The sequence below is a fragment of the Drosophila erecta genome, unplaced genomic scaffold (assembly GCF_003286155.1).
Source record: "Drosophila erecta strain 14021-0224.00,06,07 unplaced genomic scaffold, DereRS2 tig00000021-arrow-pilon, whole genome shotgun sequence".
Classification (NCBI taxonomy): Eukaryota; Metazoa; Arthropoda; class Insecta; order Diptera; family Drosophilidae; genus Drosophila; species Drosophila erecta.
The window spans coordinates 26,095,956-26,120,512 of NW_020825198.1; the positions used below are offsets into that span (position 1 = coordinate 26,095,956).

The 24,557-nt window shown below is 40.0% G+C and overlaps 1 protein-coding gene across 3 annotated transcripts in view; it reads right to left on the reverse strand.

Annotated features, from left to right (window-relative positions):
- The window catches only part of LOC26526255 (unconventional myosin-VIIa), a 713,556-nt gene that overhangs the window by 660,409 nt on the left and 28,590 nt on the right, over positions 1 to 24,557 (reverse strand). For all 3 annotated transcript variants that reach the window (XM_026976734.1, XM_026976731.1, XM_026976733.1), the window contains one exon: positions 1,771 to 1,886. In XM_026976734.1, coding sequence (XP_026832535.1) covers positions 1,771 to 1,884 — 114 coding nt within the window. In that variant the 5' untranslated portion in view covers positions 1,885 to 1,886. The remainder of the gene's footprint in view (positions 1 to 1,770; positions 1,887 to 24,557) is intronic.

Genomic DNA, 24,557 nt, shown 5'->3' on the forward strand with positions numbered 1-24,557 from the left:
TTTAATTTTTTTTTTATTTTTGTAAATTTTGTATCGACTTCCGCTCAAAACTGCCACGCTCAAACTTTTGAAAACTTGTAAATTTTTTTTTACTTTTTTTTCCCCCATTTCAGATATATCAGAAAATGTAAAAATTTCTCGTTCGCACTTCCACTAGCTGGGTAACGGTTATCTGACAGTCGTGGAACTCTATTGTTTTGATTTTGTTTTTTGTTTACTCTCGTGCGTTGTCCGTATTGCTGTTTAGTTCTATGTTCTAAGCGTGCAGGCTGCGCTCTTGCGGTACATTTAACTGCAAGTTTCGATATTGTTTCGTTTTAATGTGGTCCAAAGTAAACAAATGGTGTCTGCTTCCAAAGCAAATGCCGTCACGTAATAAAGCCTGAGCAGCCAAAAATTAATTGTTGGCTGTGTGATAAAATGGTGCACGTTAAGTGCGCTAGCTAAGAACCCAAATCTAAAATAATTTTGTAATACTTCCCTCGGTGCTGCGGACGAGATAATGCATATATGTGTCAAATTAAAGTTGGCTTGAAGCGACTAATCAGCAGTTTCAGGGCGGCTAGAGAAATTTGCTGATCTCCATTCTGCGCTAGACTCGCAGTTTAATAGCCTTAAGCTGGTGGTAGGCTGCCTGAGGGGAACGCGCCGCAGCCTCGGGCAGGACTCCACAGCTGATCACACTATTTTTTTTTTTTAACTTTTTATATGCTAGGAAATTTTCATCTTTTAAGATTACTGTCCCTAATGAACTATTTTCACCCATATGTTTCCGGAAACATGTATCTTTGACCGGAAAGTGTGGGCAGCCAGGTCCAAAGGTAAATAATACACCTCGAATCCCGGCAATATGGAGAGACCGTGAATTACGGACTTGGACTCGAGTCGGCCAGAGCACAGAGATCAAACTGTAATGGTACAGACCTTGGACCAGCACAAAGAAAACGCACCGTGAACTAACGGGACGTTGTTGATCATCGGAACCGAGCGGTCGTGAGCAAAAAGGGAAATAATTGGATCGTCGCGGCCTATAAAGAGACAGCACAAGCACAGTTCTGGACCAGTTAAAACACGCCATTGAGAACGCAAGCCAATCAACGAGTAAACGAGTAAGGGCACACAGTACAAGTCAATACAAGTCAGTAGACAGTCAATTGTGAGACCGCATCAGAAAACAAATTGCAAGGATAATAGCCGCGGTTGAGTGAGCAGTGCAACAAATACCCAAGGATCAAGATCACAGAGCCGGTGCGGGGCGACACGGCAATGACCTGCGGTCATAACAGACGTGCGGGTATTTGACAACGGGGTTTCTGGAAACGAAATCATTTGTTGGCGAATAAACAACTCTCTCCCATTGCTCTCAGGGAGCAGAACGTAGAAAACGCGTACGTTACAGGCTAAGAAACCGTACTAGCTTGAGTAAACGAAATGAATTAAGCCGTGCGCTCACTCGATTGGCGAACAAATTGAATGGTAATAAAAAGGAAAATGGAAACCTATTCAAACGTTTTATCGGCACTTTTTCTTCCGAAAGGCTGTGTCGCAGTTAGTTAGGGCAGATTATAAAACGAAATCCAGAATCCAATCCAGAAATTATAGAATATCGAACATATTTCTCTTGATTTTTTTAGCTGGTAAAAAAAAATTTTAATTCGTTCAACTTCAATAGCTTATTACAATTTAATACTTACATAGTTTATTACCTACACACCTACAAAATTTTGACATATACCAATATAAAACAAACATGTGTTTAGTAAAGGATACATATATTATGTCACTGTTGTATCTAACGTTTAGATTTTGGTTAATTCCAATTTCATCAATTTCTGACATTGCTGTCATATCAGCATAACCAACTTTACCGCCGATTGGCATCATGTCTAAAAAGAGAAAAAGTTCATTTAAATTAAGTGTGTTTTAGGAAATAAATGTCGTATAACTTTTATTATATTGTATTAAAATCCTAGCTATGAATACCCCATTTCATTGGGACACTTTCGCTCAAAAGTCAAAACATTGAATAGCAGAAGTTTGAAGAAGGGTTTCCTTGTCAGCACTAAATAAATTTGTGTTCCCAAAGCGTCGATTACATTTATTGCTCCCGACTCTCAGATTTATTAAAAACTCCTTTAGTAGTGAATGACGAAATAAATATTTACTTTCTAAGACATTTTTTTATTTGGATTATGTGGACCAAAGGTTTCGCATATTGATACAAATTGGCAAATAATGAGTAAAGAAAATCAAGAGAGAACGCTAGTCGAGTTCTTTGACTATCAGGTACCCGGTACTCACCTAGTGAAAGTTCGAACGAGAAAAGCCTTAATTAAAATAGCAAAAATATTATTGAAAGATTTATTATTATTATTATTATTATTTATTATTATAATTATAATTATAATTATTATTATTATTATTATTATTATTATTATTATTATTATTATTATTATTATTATTATTATTATTATTATTATTATTATTGTTATTATTATTATTATTATTATTATTATTATTATTATTATTATTATTATTATTATTATTATTATTATTATTATTATTATTATTATTATTATTATTATATTATTATTATTATTACTTATTCTTATTATTATTATTATTATTATTATTATTATATTATTATTAGTATTATTATTATTATTATTATTATTATTATTATTATTATTATTATTATTATTATTATTATTATTATTTATTATTATTATTATTATTATTATATTGTACTATATTATTATTATTATTTAGTACTCTTGCAAAATGGAGATATTCATGACTCTGCTTATTGCACGACAAAACCACACAGCAAACTATAGAGGAGGCTGTCCAATATGCAAACCTCAAAAAAGCCGGAATCACACCCGACTCAAATTTGCACGCCGCCACAACGCTCATAATAATTATACCCTCAGAAACAACTAGAGAATTATTTTTCTCACCCGCGAAGAGGTACTCATTTGGCCTTGCGATCACCTCCCCAAATGGAATCAACTCAGAACTAAGAACTAAAAACAACTTTTGCCACGCCCACTCTACCGCCCAAAGGTGTCACACCCACACTTTTGGAATTTTTTTTAATTTGTTGTATTATTTTTCGCAGTTTTTACCGATATTCTAGAATATGATGAAATTTCTGGTTCACACAAGCTGGGTATAGCATTCTCTCTTGTTTTATACAAGATTGTTATGACTTTCTAGGAGATAAGTTTTTAAAAGAAGTGCTTCATAAAATACCCCTTAGAGAATAAAGATTTGCCAATTAATTGCTTCATAAGTAATTAAGAGGACCGAAGTGCAGACGTGTGTATTCTTTGTACTCTGAAAGTATACAATGTTTTCAAAGTAAAAAGTCAATAACTGCCAACAGTTAACGACAATAAGAATGTATTGTGAATGTATACGCTCAATGCGATGTAAAATCATTATTGAAATAGTTGTGTAATACGTTTGTTTTGTACAACTGTTCCACTTTAAAGAAAACTACACTGAGTCAAAACGACATTCGCGCTCAACGTCTACGAAATCAAGACAAACGTCGTCTTTCTTCGATACGAAGAAATTTATTATTTCTCATTTATATCTTCCCGGATAAACGCCCCCCCTAACGCACAGAATACACTTATACCCTCAGAAACAACCCTAGGACATCCTGGATGAAACCAGGATGAATACTCTGCAGCATATGATTCAATTTAGTTCGTTAGTTTATGCGAACTAACTGTAAGACCTCCTTGTGGAGAAGCTTATATCAAAACGTTCCAAAAAATTAATAGCTATCCTATGAATATCACGGCGTTTTACGGCATAAACTATCATTTTACCTCGTTCTTCTATCGCAAATCATGTTCTGATTAGAAATCGCATCAAATGCCACTACCATAGTGAGTTTACAAACAACCACTTGCAGGCATATAAGTTATGAACCCTATCCAAGTATCTTCCCCCCTCCCCTATCTGACCGGCGCCCTTACACGCACACTTGTCGTTGCGCCCTTTGACGGTCAGTCACTCCGAAGTGCATTCCTCAAGAACGCTTACCCGCCGCGGGGGGGAAATTCCGCTTCCACCTGTAGCGGGAGCAACATTCTGCACAGGCGCAAAAAAGTCGTATAAAACAAAACATAAGACCACCTGCCGCAGCGTTAGGGCCATCTCCGTCCAGGAGTGGGGCACATTTTACGCTGGCGCAAAGTGTCTACCTTAAATATAAAAAAAGGACCTATGGAGTAACCCACTGCGGCGATTTGTCTACAGCCCCTGTAGCCCATTCGCGAGTGCAAAGCTCATAGCGTCAACCCTATGGACTTAGTGCTTAGTTCCACTCAACACATAACTCGTCCGTCACTGTCACTGAATAAATTAAAATCGAAAGAATAGAAGCAAAAAATAAAGAGAAAAAGGAAAAACCATTGCCCACAATTAAACTACAAAAAAAAAAGATCTTTTTTTTTCTGCAGATACTAAGAAAGAAACGATACATTTAACACGCCCACACAAGGATTAACACAAATTGTCAAGGGTGAGTGAATCAACATTTACTATTTGTGCTTTTCAGTAAAGAATTTGAAAATCCATGAATACTTACAGTAGCTTTATTAAAGAATAAAATCTTGAGAAATCTTGCGTATCTGTCTGTATTCCTATTCGATTCAATATACTCCCGTTGCTTGTTTGTCCGATGCACTTATACTAAAAAATGGAGGAAATTAAGGAAACAATGCACTTCTTGCCCAAATGAAAAAAATGAATAATAGGATTAGTACTTTAGAATCCGAGAATGTGGCACGTAATCCAGTAGTTACACCCCCGGTGCCCTTGGCGCGTGCGCACAAGGAATTCGAGCTGAGGGAAGTTTTCACGCTTCCCGATTGCGTTAAGGAACTTCAAACGTTCGAGGGGCAGCCTGAGAGATACGTCTCTTGGGTCAACCGTGCGCAAGCTATCTTGAACGACTATGAGGTTATCAAAGGAAATTTTTTGTTCCGTGCCATAGTCAGCCACATTAGACAGAAAATAAGAGGCGAAGCCGAAGAAGCTCTCGACCTTTATGGGGTTTTGGATGACGTCTGGCCAGAAATTAGAACAGTTCTAGCATTGCACTACGCGGATAAACGCGATGTGCGAACGCTAGAGTATCAGATTGGCCAGCTGAGCCAAGGGAATAAAACCTTGGAAGAATACTATTTGGAAGTGAATAAACACCTCTCTCTTATCCTCAACGGATTATAAGCCATTGGACACCCAATGAAGGCAGTCAGAGCCCTGTCCGAGCATTCCAGGCACAAGGCCCTCGACGTCTTCATTCGAGGAGTCGGTAACGACGCATCCAGACTGTTGGTCATGCGTAGACCAAAAGATTAGCAGGAAGCCTACTTCTTCTGTAAGGAGTTACAGGCGGTTACCCCGAGACCCGCACCAAATACCCGGTTTTACCGGACGGCGAGCGGCACTCGCTTTACTCCTTCCTATCAGGGAAATGGTAGACCTTCATTGGGTTCGGGATATAGAGGCTCGCAACACAATAATCGCTTCCAGGGCCCAAGGCCAATTACAATGGAGTCAAACCGATCGGGCCAGTCCCACCGTTCAGACTACAGGTCTCCTCAGAGCGAGGGTTCAGGCATAAAAAGACAACGTTCGAATACCAGAATCCGTTCCAAAGGCAACGAAACTCTATCACATGGAGCCCGTACCTGACCCTTCAACTACTATCCCTGCTGAATATGGCGAAGTCCTTCCAACTGACTCATACTACGATCAACTCGGTGCTGAGAACGTTGGCATGCCTCACCAGGATGCCATGGAAGAGAGGGATGGCCCTGAAATAAGAGCTGTGGGTCAAAATTTTATGACCGAAGCCTCTCCAGCGTCACATACCTAGAATATGAGGGCATAATCCCCTGGCATAATGATCTCCCTTCTTGCTAAAAGGTCTCTTAACGTCAATGCTTTACTAGATCCAACGCATCCATCTGAAGTAAGGCAAACGTTAATGGCCTTAATCGACGAGTAATTTCGATCCCTTGTCGCCGGGCGAGGCCGTCGACGCAAGTGTAGAGGCCGAAATCTGCACGAACAGTTCAGACCCAATTTACACAAAAAGCTACCCATACCCAGCTAACATGAGGTCTGAAGTGGATAGGCAAATCGGGGAACTACTGAGTGAGGGCAGCATACGACCGTCCAAAAGTCCACGCTGGCTAGCCTTGGCCAGATACTTCACAACACTTGACCTTACTTCGGGGTTCCATCGAATACACATGAAACCATCCGATACTGCGAAAACGGCATTCTCCACCCTAAACGGGAAATATGAGTTCCTCCGCCTTCCCTTCGGTTTGAAAAACGCCCCGGCTATCTTCCAACGAATAATCGATGATGTTCTTCGGGAACACAACGGATAAAGACATCGATGACATTATCGTATTTAGCAACGATTATGATAGCCACTGGAAGAACCTTCGCCTGCTCTTTGAATGCCTTAAAAAGGCCCGACTTCAGGTAAATCTGACCAAGACTCAATTCTTGTCGACTCAGGTCAGTCATGACGGTATCAGAGCGGACAAAAAGAAGGTAGAAGCTATATCCAAAATGAAACCTCCTAGGAACGTCAAGGAACTGAAGAGCTTCCTTGGCATGACATCTTACTATAGGAAGTTTATTCGCGATTATGCAAAAATGCTCGTAAGCTCTTCAAGTACGAGAGACTCCCTAATAAATAATTTCTCCAACCGACACCTATCCCAAGGTACCCGTGTGAAATTCTTCACATCGATATTTTCACCTTGGAAAAGAAGATTTACTTAAGCTGTGCAAATTTGCCAAGCTCTTCCTTCTCGAATCGAACTCCGCGATTCATCTACGGGAAAAACTTGTTGAGGTACTTCATTACTTTACCGCTCCAAGAGTACTGGTCTCTGACAATGAGAGAGGCCTTCTGTGCCCAACGGTTTTGAATTACCTGCGTACATTGGGTATCGGTCTGTACAACAGACCGACCCAGTAAAGCGAAGTCAATGGTCAAATCGAGAGGTTTAATATTACCTTCCTCGAGATATACCGCTGTTTGACGTGCGAACACCCTGGCTTCAAATTAAATGGTTGCCATTGCGGTGGATAAGTACAACAATTTCAACCACTCAGCAATCCGCTCGGCCAGAATCAACTACCAAGAACTAACTAACTTCAGAACTAAGGTTCTTGAGGTCGTTAGGGTTCTGATTGAATACCGACAAGAGCTCGCAAACACGGCTCATAATAAAACAAGGTCTGCGCCTATCTCATATAACGAAGGCGACAAAATATACGTTGCCAATAAACAAATAAAAACAAAGGAGAATCAACGTTTTAAAGCCGAGAGGATTGTCGAAGATAGAAATGTGGCAATAAAAACCAAGACAGGTACGATCTTCCATAGGTCAGACCTACGGAACTGAAATGGCATCAGATCGTTTGTGTGCGTTTCACACGCTTCCCCTACACGACCATGATAGTGGACTGCAAGAACACATTTACTGTAATTTAATCACACCAATAATTCACTCACACTTCTCTTTAAAGCCAGGGACAAGTAAATATGAGGTTCCGCTCGTCCCACTACAAGAGGGCACGGTCTGGCCTGTCAACGGAAGACTCGAGTCGGTGATCCAAGGGGCTCAATGCGAGGCGGTGCAGCTAACAGATCGCAGCAGAATTGCAGCGCTGGTGGCGCACTACTTGGAGGAGTCATAGGAGGGCCTGTCGAGACTGACGGGTACACAGCGTGGACGTCGATCTCTGGACTGGATTGGGTCCGCCTGGAAATGGATTTCGGGCTCACCGGATGCGTCGGACTGGGACGCCATTCTTCGTGCTCAGGAAAATGTCATATAAGCGGCCGACCAACAAGTACGGATTAACGCTGGGCTGTTTGATGCCTCTCACGAGTCCCTGAGGCAGCTGAACAAGGTTACATGCGTCTACGACCCTATTGCACAAGGCCTTGATCATCGATAGTCAGGTCGGCGAGCTGACTCAAGCGTGCCAGTTGACTAAGACAGGAATCGTTAACTCCCGCTTGCTGGACCACGAGGAAGTACAGTCGATTTTGGCTGAAGTCAGGGACCTACCGTATCAGAATGCAGTCGAAGCACTGGAGTTTTCTCGCCCGTCCGTGTTAACTAACGGAACTGCGCTTCTGTATATTCTGGCCATGCCTAAGGTCGCTTCCAAGGACTACTGCTTGCTTCTTCTTCTGCCTAAAACCCTCGAAGGAAAACAAGTCATGGTCAAGCATGACAAGGTCGCCGTGAACTCTGAGGAAACCTTTGCCATGGTGGACGATTGGCTCTCCATAGGCAACACGACTGTTTGTTCGGAAAAAAGCCTCTTGAACATGGATGAAAACGGCTGAATCCCCAAGCTATTGAAGGGTGGTCAGGCTAGATGCGAATTCCTCAGGAATAATGAGACGCGCATAGAACTGGTCGATAACGGTACAATGTTCTTATCCAACTTCAACGGGACATTGGAAGCCGGACCCAGCACCCACAACTTGACTGGAACCTATATAGTCCAGTTCGCTAATGGGACGATATGGAGAAAGCTGACATCGACCAAGGGTATGCCTGTAGTGACAAACAGCACCCGAGACCCGGAGACGTTAGACGCTGGCCGGGCACCCAAAGCCCTATAATCTGCGGCACGCAGATCTTGAGGGGGGAGGAGTTATGAACCCTCTCGAAGTATCTTCCCCTCTCCCTTATCTGACCGCCGCCCTTACACGCGCACTCCCCGTTGTACGTTTACTCACAAAACATACCCACTGGGGATCACGCCTCGTCACCCCTAAAGGAAAACAGTTGTAAAAAGCTTGATTGCGTCTCTTCAGGCGAAATTCCTGATTTGATTGAATTCGCAATCACATAAAATATTCCCTAAAACATCATTAGAGCCGAATAGAGACCGGACTGTCCTGTCCTGCTAAATCAGAATGTCTTTCAACGCCCTGAGCCTGCAGACCAACAGATTGAAATCAAAGAGAACCACTGGGTCAAGTACAAAAAATATAAAAGTTAACACATTGAACTGGATGCAAGGCTAAACTCTGAATCCGCAGAAAACACCCTGAAGAGTGTCTTAGCTGCAGCTGCCAGCGTGTCTACACCCCAAATAGAAAGATCACCTCGTAGCCCTAGAATGACAAACCTAGATATCGAGCGGATCGTCCTCGAAAAATGAGGTTCGCGACGGGAGTGGCCAGTTCATAGATCACCAATCGCAAGGCAAAGATTAAAAAGTGCTTCACGTAAACTCTCCAATGTCTGAAGAAAGAAGATAAAAACAACCAATTTCGCTATATAGAGCAACTATAAACATCAAGCAGTAAAAACTCACTACGGAAAGCTTATCCCAGCTTAACCACTCAGCAAAAACTATCTCACCTTTATCAAATATCGCAGGTGGATGGGCCAAGTGATAAAGACAAGGCTACCACATTTGCAACGCACCTTAAACATGCGTTCCTCATGAACCCTGCTACATATTCGTTTTTATATCGTTTGTAACGGGCGACGAGAAACACCCAATCGACTTTTGAGCGAATTAAATCGAAAAAATTAATGGAATTAACTTAATCAGAAAGTCAATTAAAAGTCAATCAAATAACATCAGGAATACAAACTGCTATTGGAAAAAGGGAAATATTGCACGACAATATTTTCTAAAGAAACATGGAACCATTAAAAAAGTCAACCAAATAACATCAGAAATACGAACTGCTATTGGAAACGGGAATATTGCACGGCAATATGCCAGCCACCCTATAAAGGCTGGAGTTCCCCAAGGCAGCGTACTTGGACTTCCGTTGTAAGTCCTTTCGTGTCAACCGAATATACACAAGTGTGCTCTTTTGGACAGAATAACACGGTTTGACGATCTTGGTGTTCTTCTGCACTCAAAATCTCGAAAATTTAAAAATTCTCCGATCATATTTTGTATAAAGCCAATTAAGTCGGGGGTGTGTTTGGTTTCAAAAAAATGTGTTCATAAAGAATTTAATGATCTTTAAGTTAACAAAGTTAACCGGCAACGACTGATTGTCTGCTGAACAGCACCGCGTCTAGCCGGTAGTTCGTGCATAGCCGGCGAGAGCTGCATTTTGGCAGCAGCCTTTAAAAAGAACTTTTCCATGCAGTCTTCTTTTTGAATCCATTGAATAAAGAGCTAATTCTCAAGTCTGATCTATTTACTCGGCTACATCACAAGGTTAGCGGTTAAAAGGAGACAGTTACCTCTCACCCTAAAATTCAATCATGGACAGATGACACTACTACGACGTTCTCCACTTGCAACAGCAACCCGAGGACATCATCGTTAGTTATTTAAATCTGGATGGACAATTGATTTTGAATAGTCTTGCGAGATAGCTATTATCTTCCTATATTAACTTGATTGGCGCCGAACGGAAATTTCCGCAGGAAATTGTATTAAAACATGAGCTCTTCCATAAATCATTTACATATATCTGCATCTGAATTATTTACACTGCAAGAAAACATTAATTCTGCACTTTTATATAATAATACAACAATTTTGCAAATATAAATATATAAATTCATTAATTGATTCAACTTAGTGAATGCAGGTACCGCTTTATTGCCTTGTCAAATTGTTTGCATTCAATTCCGCCCTTGCCTATATTTTAATTATTTGCATTAGCTTCCCAAATGCCTGGGACGCAGGCAGTACCAGCGAGCCCTCGTCCATTGTTGTCAAGCGGCGGCCCAGCCCCCGCGACTCCCTCGCCACACTAGGTAAAACCAAGGGTAGAACTGATTCGGTATGGATTCCTTCGCTAAGGTAATTTAGCATACTAAGCTCCACTTGAGTAACCCATTCCGGCACTACAGCAGTAGCAAACAATTCGCCAGCGACTTAGAGTCTGAAGCCGAAGGGCCAATAAGAAAAATTTCATTCAACGCGTAGAAAATAAAATCGTACAGGCTGCCGTTGCCCTTGTGCTGAAGGAATCAGCTGCAAGAATCAGACCATTCAAGAACTGACCAGCCAGGTGGGGGCTGTACAAATTGCAAACACCCAGGTGGAAAGCCCACCAAATTAAGGATTACGAACCTGTTAAAAAAGAACCTTGTAAAAAACCGCTTCGCGCAAAAACCACGCCATCATCATTCGGTCGATATTATTATAACCAAAATAAGTGACCCTGCCGATTCCGTGCTACCCTCGTTCGGAACTGTCTTGAATTTCGATGCGATCATAAATCGGCTCAATTTCACAGTGACAAACGGCTGATAAAGTTAAAAGATAAATAGAGTAGATAGAGTCAAAAAGATGGATGATATGGATCTTCAAATAGAGTAAGAGGTACTACTTTGGACAGAAACACACTTTCAGGACTTTTTACAAGACATGGATCCAATAATCGACTAAGAGAGTGCAGCAGCTCTGTAGGTCAACTATACTACACTGTAAAGTTTATAAAACGCAGATCAACACACAGTAACCTATTGGCTACTCCATTCCTTCCTTACATCGTTCGTAAAACAAGGGTTCAGAAACAAACAGATGTCATCTACACTGATTTTAGTAAAGCATTTGAGTCTGTGAATCATTCACTTGATTTTTTAGGTTCCCCGTGCATCTTATAAGGTGGTTCCTTTTTAATAACTCGCTTTCTTGTATTGTCCGTGCCATATTTGGTGTCCCACAAGGAAGACAGAATAACACGTGCTAATAGTCTTGGTGTTCTTCTAGACCCTGAACTAAAATATTCAGACCATATTTCGTCTATTGTCAATAAGGCCAGGGGTCTGTCCCAAGCAGATTCACGAGAAAATGCGTACCTCTAATTTGAAATCACTTTAGATCTAATTATGAGTTGCATGATCACTTCAGAGTATTATGTTCTGACTTTATGTTCTGACTTCTTAGACTTTATCCGATTATCTCTACTTCTGACTTCCTGTCTCTCTTAAAGATTTCATAACTAACTTTTTTAACACAATAAGATCTTACTTATATTTATATATTTCATCGATTTTTACAGTTTTATGTATCACGTCTATCTTTGCGTGAATCGATCCGTACGATACACGGCAGCGCCACACAGTCTGTTGCGCAGGAGGTGTGGCCGTGGGATTGCTTGAAAAATAATTCATTTTGTAAAATTAAATAATTAAGGAGCAACAGGAACGCTTAAGAGTTTATCGAATATCAGATACCCCTTTTTCAACTATTGAAGTGCAAATGAGGAAATTTCAATATCGGCACAATTTCCCATCGGTACAAAATTGGCAAGAAAAATATACATATAAAAAATGGAAAAATATATAAAAAATAAGTTTAAATGAATGGTAGTGCCATTTATAGTTCTTATAGTTCTAGCTATAGTTTCTATCAGTTCATCTCTAGTTAATCATGGCATTACACGTTAAAAAGAAGACCGATAGTCTGTTCCACTTATAGACTAACTATTCATTTAGTAAAATACAATGCTCCGTTCAAAAGAGCGGCTCCTAAAGCCAGAGCTGACGAACTTTCAAAATTTTTCAAAAACTGGTTTCCAAATTAAAATTATTGTTGGTTTTGAAATTTACTTTTACGACTATTTAAGAATCCCGCTAAATAAGCGAAAAGTCCGTTTTTAGCAGCCAAAATCCTTGAACTAGTGAGGATGAACATGTATTACATGAACTTATTAGACAGGCTATTTTTTAATGCTATCTTTGCTATCCAAAATTATTTTCTCTTATTCATGTTTTGTTTAAAAACGACCTAAACAATTTATCTTTAAAATTAAAACTGCTGAAAACTGTACATTACATTGCCAGTATCTTCAGGTTCCCCAAGTTTTAATATTTAGTACCTTGTTTTATAAAGTTACATTCGTAAGTATATACTTATCAAGATAAAAATGGCGAAAAAAAGTTTATGCGAACTTGATCTGCACATAGTATTATGGAATACTTAAGGAAGCATTATAAATTAAAAATTCCATCCAAAAACTCTTGATATTGTCTTTATAAGCACATTAAATAAAATGAACTTATTCCTCTCGCTTTTATAAAAAGTGAGCAATTATATTCTTATGAAGAAGGGCAAAAGCGAAATTGAAATAGATTTTTTAGTACCTGACGGCACAGACAACATTTGTGTCCATAATTATTTTATGTCGGACCACAGCACAAAGAAAATAAAAAACAAGAGACTTCCCCGACTATCAAATACCGGTTGCTCAGCTAGTGGGAACGAGAAATAACAACACGTATTCTGGAATATCAGAGAAATTGAGAAAAAAAAAGAATATAATTAAAAAAAAAATTAAAATTTTTTTTAAACATGACAGTATTGGGTGTTAGAAAGGGGTTTGCCAAAAAATGGTTTAGGCAAATCGTTAAAAACTTACAAGTCTAATAAAAAAATGAAAAAAAATATCAAAACATTGGATAAGTTTTGGCAAATCGTTAGAAACTTACAAGGTTATTGTGCGTTGGAGTGGGCGTGGAAACATAATTTAACAAAATTGCGCTGCGTCTATCTCTGGAATCTGCATGACTAATCTCAATTTTCTTGCTTTTATAGTTCCTGAAATCTCGATGTTCATACGGACGGACAGACAGACGGACGGACGATTCTTCTATTGATCCTAAAACGATTCCTTGTTACATGCTTTTTAACGAATGCATTATACCTTCCAAGTCTACGAGTAACGGGAATAAAAACCCTTGCAGAGCTGTACATGCTTAGAACTAAAGATTTTGTACAAGGATGAAGCAAGAGCGTAATGCAGTTAATCTCTAACTCTGAATAGCGGTTCCAGCAACAACACGTAAACAGTGACGACCCTAAGTCACGAAGAGAGAGTTATAAATTACTACTTATATGTTTCTGACAAATTTTCCGTTGCTTTTAAAAAGGTTTTTATTGACTGCTCAAATGCGATGATAACCGATACACAATACCCAAACTGCCTACTGCTTCCTCAGTGACTATAAAGCTAAAACGAAGCAACCGAGCAAGTAATTGCCACTTTGGGTGCAAGCAAGAAAAGTTACAACCTATTCGCTAGAGTCAAGGTTTCATTGTCAGGGTTTCAGGATCAATTTGCTAAATCTAGAGCTATTCACAATTAAACTTGGTTTCTGAAAGAATAGCCTTAATGCAGTCGTTAATACCTAACGGTACTGCCAATGAATGTGCTGATAAGATCATCATAGCTGATCACCAGGGTCATCGCTAGAATTAGGCAAATCTATAAGTCCCGAGCAATATTGCCATGGTTGATCTCACTTTCGACAAACCAGGAACAATTATCATGATTATCGGAGCAGAGCTGCATCAAAATTATACTCAGTTTAAGGCAGGAGGCCTAAGTCTTTAAAGCAGAAAATTTAATGGATTGTCGCTGAAAACCTGTCTTTGAATCAGGACTCGGCGGCAATTTGTTCATCGCATTCACAGACGAGAAAATCGACACACTATTGGAAAGATTTTTGACTTTTGAAAATTTAGCAACCTTTAATCGGCAACTTTGCTGTACTTCTGAACCCACTGCCACCAAATATCTTGGAGTATTTTGCTGTAATAGTCAAATGTACAATTGGAAAAGTCTCAGAACGTTAAAAAAAAAGGTTGAAGTAAAAAAAAAGTTACGTAATTATTACGTAATTAGTAATAGACGTACAAGTTTTATCAGCCACCAGTATATCGTCTTCCGCCCGCAAAAAGTTCTTCAGCTCCAGTAAAGCATCACAACACAAAAGACAATAGATAAATGAATAAGAGATATTGCTGGCAATGGTACTTGTCCTCCACACACGATCACTATAATCCAGGAATATTCTACTGTTGACTTTTGCTGTAGATCACGATATAATACGAACGCATTTATTCGTAGTTTAGCGTGTAACAGTGTTTTAAATGTAACGTAAGTTTTATTATATGTTTAATGTCCTAAATGATGTCTTAAGTAATACAAAATAAATTTTATTAAGGTGACTACAAATTATGTATTTCCTTACGGTCCACATGACTTCCAGTTAAGTGGCTCCGGCAGATAAGAAGTACGTTCATCGGGTGGTCTCCCTAGTCCAGGTTTTATCCAGGTGGGGTGGCTTCTTACGACGATTATGGTGGAGGGCATGACTTGTCTCCTGATCACTGGCATTTTGGCTCAGCGAGAATAATTTATATCAAACAAATGTATTTAACGGCGGAGTGCCGGAGTTGCTAGTTTTTATTCTTAAAGTGCTTGCTCAGAACTGAATACAGTGAAACGGGAAAATATGAATTTATACTAGCTCCAATGCATCACGCCATGAATTCATGGTCGGCAAGCCGAATCAGCAGTTGTGCAGCGCAATGCGGTATCTCGGATAAAGGGTGTCCAATTTTCGCTGCTCTCCGTTCTTAGCGCGGAGCGCTGAACTTGATTTGGGCGCATCAGCATTTTATACAAATCTACTTAGTTGCTATGGCAAACATATTACTAGTTGTTAACTTACATACCATGTATCGGCTAGCGCAAAAGAGAAGATCGGCCATAAGCTTTGTTACGTGCTTGTCGATAATATGGAAATCGTTTCTTATTGAATACAAAACATACAATAGCTAAAAGACAAATACATATATGGTATCCAAAATGTTTTTCTTATAAAATCAATCCTGGTTTCCAAATGTTGTTGCTTACAAAATTTATAAATGCTGGGCAATTAGTAAATTCATTTCGTTATAGTTCCAACGCAAGTCGCCTTATTTATACGTCCTGCTAAACGCAGAATACAGTCGTGGTGCTAGAATTCGATATCGGCCGACCGTTTTTTAACTGAGTTACTTATTGGAAAAAAGGAATGGGACTGAATTGCATAATAATTTTTCAGAACAGTTATTTTTATCAGTTGCTAGTACCATACACATTTATTTTTGAGCAACTCGATGGCTCGGCGAACCCAACAAAGAACTCGTGGTAATTTCTAATAATTACTAGATTTGTGTATTATATCAAGTGTGACATATTGGGCTGCATCCCTATATCCTTTACATTGTGTAGTTGGTCGTTCCAAGTAATCCAAACTTTGTGAAGACTCTCAGGAATAATCTGATCCCACATGCTTTTGCTCTTATAACTATAGGTGCTATACATCCAAAAGAGTAAAATATGGACATTATCATGAAGAGTAGTTGTCTTGGTTAAAGCAGATGTTGCTTTGGCACTTCTTTAAGCCCAATAACCAATTTAGCGTGGAACATCCGTGTGAATTTCAGCTATTTGTAAAAAACTGAAACACTATGTGATGTTACACAATCTTTATCCGTAATGATTTGGTCAAAAACGCATAAACAAACTGTATGCGAAGGATACAATTTACCTTGTGAGAACGAGCTTTTTATCACTCTGCTCAGGCTGCACTGTGCGCATTAGCTCTGACACATTTAGCCCTCCAATCAGCAAATCAAAGACAACCTAATCCGTTTCGGCAAACACATTGTCGAAGAAACCACAGAGACTACAACACAACTGTCTGATTCGGACGAATTATATTTCCTACAGAAAGGGCTGGTATAACAGAGTATTTAAATCAATTCACAACTTAACAGTATTATCAAGCTGCCTACGATGCCATGGCATTGTCACTGATCGTGATCATGGCATATTTTCTCCGAGGACCATGAAATGGAAGCCAAAAAAACGGACTGCTAGATCACAAGAAAACTCAGCCGAATCATCCGAATCAACGGCCAGGTAAATCTTCAGTCGCATCAATATGTGTACCTAACTTCAGCGTCATGCCGATTATGAAGCCGGCAGTCAGTCTAGTAGTAATATTTTCTAATTACACTTCAAGCATGTGTTAATGTACTTTAACCAACATTTCTATTTACATATAATTTTGTTCACATAAGCGTAACAAAATGTTACTTATAAAAGCCCTTATGTTTACTCAACAAAATCAGTTATAGTATTGACTACAGAGATAAGCCTGTACAGTGGTTCATGTTGCCCTCAAAAAATAATAGGTTGGCAAATATCTCCCTTTCGCTTTTTGCTCTTTATTCAATGCTTTATAAAAAGTGTTACAGTGATCGGATTTAGTTCAAATATGCGCCGTTTTGTTCGATAATCTGTTTCCATCTAGACGGCAACTTCATAATACCTCCGTCGTAGAAGCCCCCCTCCTTATTTGCGAATAACTCGGACAGCCACTTTTCACAAGCCTCTTTTGAGTTAAACTTTACACCACCAAGGGCATTCGCCATGGACAGGAACAGGTGGTAATCACTTGGCGCTATGTCCGGGCTATATGGTGGATGCGATAAAACCTCCCATCCGAGCTCCCGTAGCTTCTGACGAGTCATCAACGAAGTGTGTGGTCTGGCGTTGTCCTGGTGGAACACTACACCCTTCCTGTTGGCCAATTCTGGACGCTTCTGGTCGATCGCCTGCTTCAAGCGGTCCAGTTGTTCGCAGTAGATGGTAGAATTAAGCGTCTGGCCATATGGGACAGGTCATAGTGGATGATTCCCTTCCAATCCCACCAAACACACAGCAAAACCTTCCTGGCCGTCAATCCCGGCCTGGCCACTGTTTGGGACGATTCACCGGCCTTCGACCACGACCGTTTTCGCTTGATATTGTCGTATGTGATCCATTTTTCGACGCCAGTCACCATCCGCTTCAAGAATGGGTCGAGTTCGTTCCGTTTCAGCAGCATATCGCAGGCGTTGATTCGGTCCAGAAGGTTTTTTTGCGTCAAATCATGCGGCACCCAAACACCAAGCTTTTTTTTGTATCCAGCCTTCTGCAGATGGTTTAAAATGGTTGAAAATGGTTGGCCGGTGAAAACGACACCATGGATAAGCCAGCCGGCGGAAGACCTGTGACGACAAATACCGATCAAATCATGGAATACATCGAGTTAGACCGGCATGTGGCATCTCGTGACATCGCCCAGGAGATGGGAGTTAGTCACCAAACCATTTTAAACCATCTGCAGAAGGCTGGGTGCAAAAAAAAGCTTGATGTTTGGGTGCCGCATGATTTGACGCAAAAAAACCTTCTGGACCGAATCAACGCCTGCGATATGCTGCTGAAACGGAACGAACTCGACCCATTCTTGAAGCGGATGGTGACTGGCGACGAAAAATGGATCATATACGACAATATCATGCGAAAACGGTCGTGGTCGAAGGCCGGTGAATCGTCCCAAACAGTGGCCAAGCCGGGATTGACGGCCAGGAAGGTTTTGCTGTGTGTTTGGTGGGATTGAAAGGGAATCATCCACTATGAGCTGCTCCCATATGGCCAGACGCTTAATTCTACTATCTACTGCGAACAACTGGACCGCTTGAAGCAGGCGATCGACCAGAAGCGTCCAGAATTGGCCAACAGGAAGGGTGTAGTGTTCCACCAGGACAACGCCAGACCACACACTTCGTTGATGACTCGTCAGAAGCTACGGGAGCTCGGATGGGAGGTTTTATCGCATCCACCATATAGCCCGGACATAGCGCCAATTGATTACCACCTGTTCCTGTCCATGGCGAATGCCCTTGGTGGTGTAAAGTTGAACTCAAAAGAGGCTTGTGAAAAGTGGCTGTCCGAGTTCTTCGCAAATAAGGAGGGTGGCTTCTACGAGGGAGGTATTATGAAGTTGCCGTCTAGATGGAAACAGATTATCGAACAAAACGGCGCATATTTGAACTAAATCCGATCACTGTAACACTTTTTATAAAGCATTGAATAAAGAGCAAAAAGGCGGAAGGGAGATTTTTGCCAAACTATTATATAGTGAAATGTTTAAAGTTAAACCGAGTCGAACAAATGTCCTGTCCCGTGGACTAAGAACAACGTTAAGAAAGAAAATAATAAAAAAATCAATGAAATAGGTTCACGACTTCATTGATTAAATGTCAGCTTAAGACTAACTCTTGCGACAAAAATATTTCTTGTGCTGCCCTTTTGTTTACATTAATTTTGGGACCGAGAGAATAACGAAAGATTTGGAGTGCCTGTAAGGAGAGCGCCATCGCTCACTCAGGATGTGGTGGTTTACTGTATTATAATTAAGGAACATTATCCACAATATTATCTTTTAAGCTACACATTAGGTTAAGTTCAGAAGCAACTGAACCATTCCTAGTGACTTTAAGATTAATGAATAATAAAACCTAAGCTCGTAACTATGAAAAAATTTTTTTTTTATCATTGTATTAAATGCTCAAGCATATAATTCAACTCACTCTGGTCACACTGCGCCTGCCGTAACAAACAAAATAGAAAAAAAAGGAACCACCACGATAATAAAGGGGAATATTCAGCCACTACTCAGTGGTGGCGGTGTACAATCGAGGTACAATTCTGGTACAATTCAGCACTTAACTCGTGTCAAACAGCTCTTAGCACGCCCCTCGCCCTGCGCTCTGCGCAATCGGGAGGCTGTTATAGTCCTGTTATTTCTATAATTGAGTTATATTTACAATTTTACTATTTAGTAAATATATTATATTATATCGTATTAATTGTAATAATGGACAAAAAATCATTGACTCACTCGCTATCTAATGATGTGCATGATTTTGAGAAGATGAGAAAAATAGCAGGCCCTGGAACAATTCGATCCCATATATTACATAGCATTACATCAGCAGATATAATTATTTTGGCTCATTGCAAAATTCTACTCACTCTTACTCTTACCCATCGGTAACAATAAGTACTAACCCTAACGTTACTTCCTCTATCACCATGACTCATGCCAGTGGATCACCTACATCAACTTACACCGTTGCGGCTACTGCGGGATCCAATACCTCCTCAACAATGTCTCTTGAAAATAGCCCATTGAACAAGACAACGACATCTACATTCCCAAAGAAATATTTGTTTCAAACAGCATACATGAAACGTAAAGGAGTTGCTCACGGACCCCAAGTTACCCGTAAAGCTAGGAAACAGATTACTAACCTGCCCAAGATTGTGACAATTTCCCCATCGGCAAAGCAATAACCGATTTGCAGCTCTGGCTGAAGAAGAGGAGCTTGTGATGGATCAAGACTTGTATGAAACTGTTCCTAGACTTTCTGATTCCAGTATCAGTGGAAAAGAGTTCTCAAATATGCCATCTAAGCCTCCAGCTATATGTGTTCCGGATATTAAAAATCCCCACGCCTTTGAACATGCACTGAATACGTGCGTTGGTGAGAAGAACAATAACATTCGCACCTCTAGATTAGGTGTATCACGGATTTACACATCCAACTCTGATGCTTTCCGAGCTGTTGTAAGGCATTTATCACTGATGAATTGTCAGTTCTGGCATCTTGTCATTAAGGAGGACAAGTCATACCAAGACAAGTCAAGTCAATGCACGCAAACATGCCCAAAGCACAAATTGAAATTTCCTTGCTGACCTTGGATTTGATGTACTTAATAACTATTGCCCGAGAAAAGCAGATTGGCAAAACGAACAGATCTCTGAAGACGACGACGAAGCAGTAATGAACTAAAAGTAAAGGAAAAACCTATTTTTCGTTTACCTAAAATAAGAGCGAATATAGACAAAGCACTGAAAATAACTCAGCTTGGCAGATATCGAGTCACTGTCGCTGAAAAGAGTTACAAAATTTTGGGCACTCCAAAAACTACTGTCTCCAGAATCCAATTTGTGGTAAATGTGCTGGATCCCACACAACTGGTTTTCTATTGTGCACCAGTGAAAATTTATTGTGCACCAATTGTGGTGGTGACCACGCTTCAACGGACAACATGTGCCCAGTGAGGGTTGAAAATTAAGTAGGCTAAAAACAAGACCTTGGTCTTCTATCTCAAATGACAACACTGATATATCAAAAAATTTTAATTACTCCTCAGGCGGATTCCTCTTGCTGAGGCAGTAAGAGACAATATTTCATATCGTTGATAATAAATTTCAGGCACTGGAAACAGACAACCTTGACATTTACGCTAGAATAGACAAAATGTATAAATTAATTGAAGAGACTGTTGAGTCTAAAAAAAACATTTCGAGAAGTGGTCTTGCTTCTTTTAACTCGGATTCCAAAATGACTGAACCAATCATAAAAATCGGATTGTAGAACGCACGGGGGCTAGAAAGAAACTGCGATGAGCTCCATATCTTCCTCAACGTGCATAATTTAAATATCATGTTCATTACCGAAAGACACTTGCGTGAAGAACAGCACATCTATCTACCTGGTTACACCTCTTACCATGCCTACCATTCCAGTGGCAATAGCAGAGGAGGTGCCCCCAACCTCCCATCTCAACAAATGACCGACAAATAGCGATAGTTCAGCTGCGGACATCGGAAGGTACTGTTGCACTTGCAGCAATGTACCTTCCACCCAATGAGCGATTGTTGAAATCTGTGATTGAATCCCAACTAGCTTTGCTAGGCAAAAAATGTATAGCAAGTGGTGATTACAATGCAAAACACGCTTGGTGGGGCAATCCTAGGAGCTGCGCTAAAGGCAAGTTGTTGCAGGAAGTCGTTGCAAATGGCCGGTACCAAATATTTGCAACGGGAGAGCCAACATTTTACTCTTCGAACCCTCGATTAACACCATCTGCACTCGATTTCTCCATAACCAACGGGTACGCCATGAGCAGGTTCAATATCCGAAAGCTTCATGAGCTCTCATCTGATCACACTCCACTTCAGGCAGAATTGCCCACTATGCCGCTAAACAAGATACAACGCACACGGTTACTTGCTCATGGTGCTAATGTAGAGTTGAAAGCCTCTAAAAGACTTACCTGACGCAAACAAATGATCTGAGCATGGATATCCAAGGAACAGATGGTATTGATAATGCCACCAACCCCTTTATGAGAAACTTGAAACAAACTGCAGCATGCGCTGTATACAATATAATATAAATCTACAAAATGTACAAACTTTCCATCAGCCTCAAGTATCCTCCACAATAGCTAATCTTCTTCGGCTTAAACGAAGGGTTGATCTTACTCTTAAAGAACTCAGTATCTTGTCTCTAAATTAAAACCAAAGATCCAGCATGGCACACTGGAACAGGTGCATAGAGTGGTTAACTTTACATTAGAGGCGATGGAAAGGACAGTGTACGCGGTAGCAGCATTCCTGGACATCCAGTAAGCATTTGACAGAGTTTGGCACCGGGCTTCTGTACAAAGCCAAGTATCTCCTCACACCACAGCTGTTTCAACTTGTAAAAAGCTCTTGGAAGATCGGACATTTTGCGTGGCTTGCTATGGATGCAAGACTTCCTTAAAATGCATTGAGGCAGGCGTTCCTCCAGGAAGTGTTCTAGGGCCAACATTGTAGCAAGTCTGGTCCACGTATAGACTAACAATTCATTTAGTAAAATACAATGCTCAGTTCAAAAGAGCGGCTCCTAAAGCCAGAGTTAACGAACTTTTCAAAAACTGGTTTCCAAATTAAAACTATTGTTGGTTTTTATCTTTAGTTTTACGACTATTTAAAAATCCCGCTAAATAAGCGGAAAGTCTGTATATTTATACTGTTTTTGCTGCCAAAACCTTTGAACTCGTGAGGATGAACTTGTATTACATGAACTCGTTAGACGGGCATATTTAAATGCTATCTTTGCTATCCAAAATTATTTTCTCTTATTCACGTTTTGTTTAAAAACGACCTAAACAATTTATCTTTAAAATTAAAACTGCTGAAAACTGTACATTATATTGCCTGTATCTTCGGGTTCCCCAACTTTTGATATTTAGTACCTTGTTTTATTAAGTTACATTCTTAAGTATATACTTATCAAGATATAAATGGCGAAAAAAGTTTATGCGAACTTCATTTGCACATAGTATTATGGAATACTTAAAGGAGCATTGGAAATTTAAAATTCCATTCAAAAACTCTTGTCTTTATAAGCATATTAAATAAAATGTACCTTTTCGTCTCACTTTTATAAAAAGTGAGCAATAATAATCTTATGAAGAAGGGCAAATGCGAAATTGAAATAGATTTTTTAATGCCTGACGGCACAGACAACATTTGTGCCCATAATTTTTAATATCTCGGACCACAGCACAAAGGAAATAAAAAACAGGAGACTTCCCGGACTATCAAATACCGGTTACTCAGCTAGTGGGAACGTGAAATAACAAACTACACGTATTCTGGAATATCAGAGAAATTGAGAAAAAAAAAATAAAATTTAAAGAAAATTACAAGTCTAGAAGTCTAATAAAAATGAAAAAAATATCAAAACATTGGGCGAGTAATTTAATGGGTTGCCGCTGAAAACCTGTCTTTGAATCAGGACTCGGTGGCAATTTGTTCATCGCATTCACAGACGAGAAAATCGACAAACTATTGGAAAAATTTTTGACTTTTGAAAATTTAGAAACTTTTTATCGGCAACTTTGCTATACTTCTGAACCCACTGCCACCAAACAGCTTGGAGTATTTTGCTGTAATAGTCATCTGTAGAATTGGAAGTCTCAGAACCTTAAAAAAAAGTTAAATAAAAAAAAAGTTACGTAATTAGTAATAGACGTACAAGTTTTATCAGCTACAAGTATATCGTCTTCCGCCCGCAAAAAGTCCTTCAGCTCCAGTAAAGCATCACAACACAAAAGAAAAGAAATAAATGAATAAGAGATATTGCTGGCAATGGTACTTGTCCTTCCACTTGCTTTAGGACACACGATCACTATAATCCAGGAATATTCTACTGTTTACTTTTGCTCTAGATCACGATATAATACGAACGCATTTATTCGTAGTTTAGCGTGTAACAGTGTTTTAAATGTAATGTAAGTTTTATTATATGTTTAATGTCCTAAATGATGTCTTAAGTAATAAAAAATACATTTTTCTATTGTGACTACAAATTATGTATTTCCTTACGGTCTACATGACCAGCGGAGCGCTGAACTTGATTTGGGCGCATCAGCATTTCATACAAATATACTTAGTTGCTGGGCAAACATATTACTAGTTGTTGACTACCCCCCTCTAGGTTCTATGGCCGTCCTCGGTCGTACCAATCTTTCCAATCGCTCGCTGTATTTCAGCGGAGGCTCGCATTCTCCTTAATACCAGAAAAAGGACGAGTGAGCCAATCAAGAAAATATTTAGCAACGCTCTAGACACGAACCAAACCTTAGGGAAGTCTGCGGCGTGATGATGCGCAAGTTGTTGGTGCTCATTCGATGCAGCAATGGCTGAGCCATGAGCCGGGTCATGACCGACGACGTTCAACAGTGGTGACCTTACAACGCCTGGCTGATTGTCCAATGTCTTTCACAAGTTTACGAACTCATTTCCATTTATGCTGGCTGATCGTTCGAATGTCACCAGATGCGTTCCTCTAATGAGCACCTCTGGGCCACCGTTTGTGCTAATGAGTGCTGTTGCCTCGTTAATGATGACGATGCCGTCATCTACGGGCATTATCTCCCTAAGGTGGCTGGGTGAGTATGGCATTGAGCCGTGTTTCCTGCGTGGTGTGAACGGGCGCAGGTTTCGCGATTGGATCGCTCGCATAAGGTGTTGTGCGTGGTC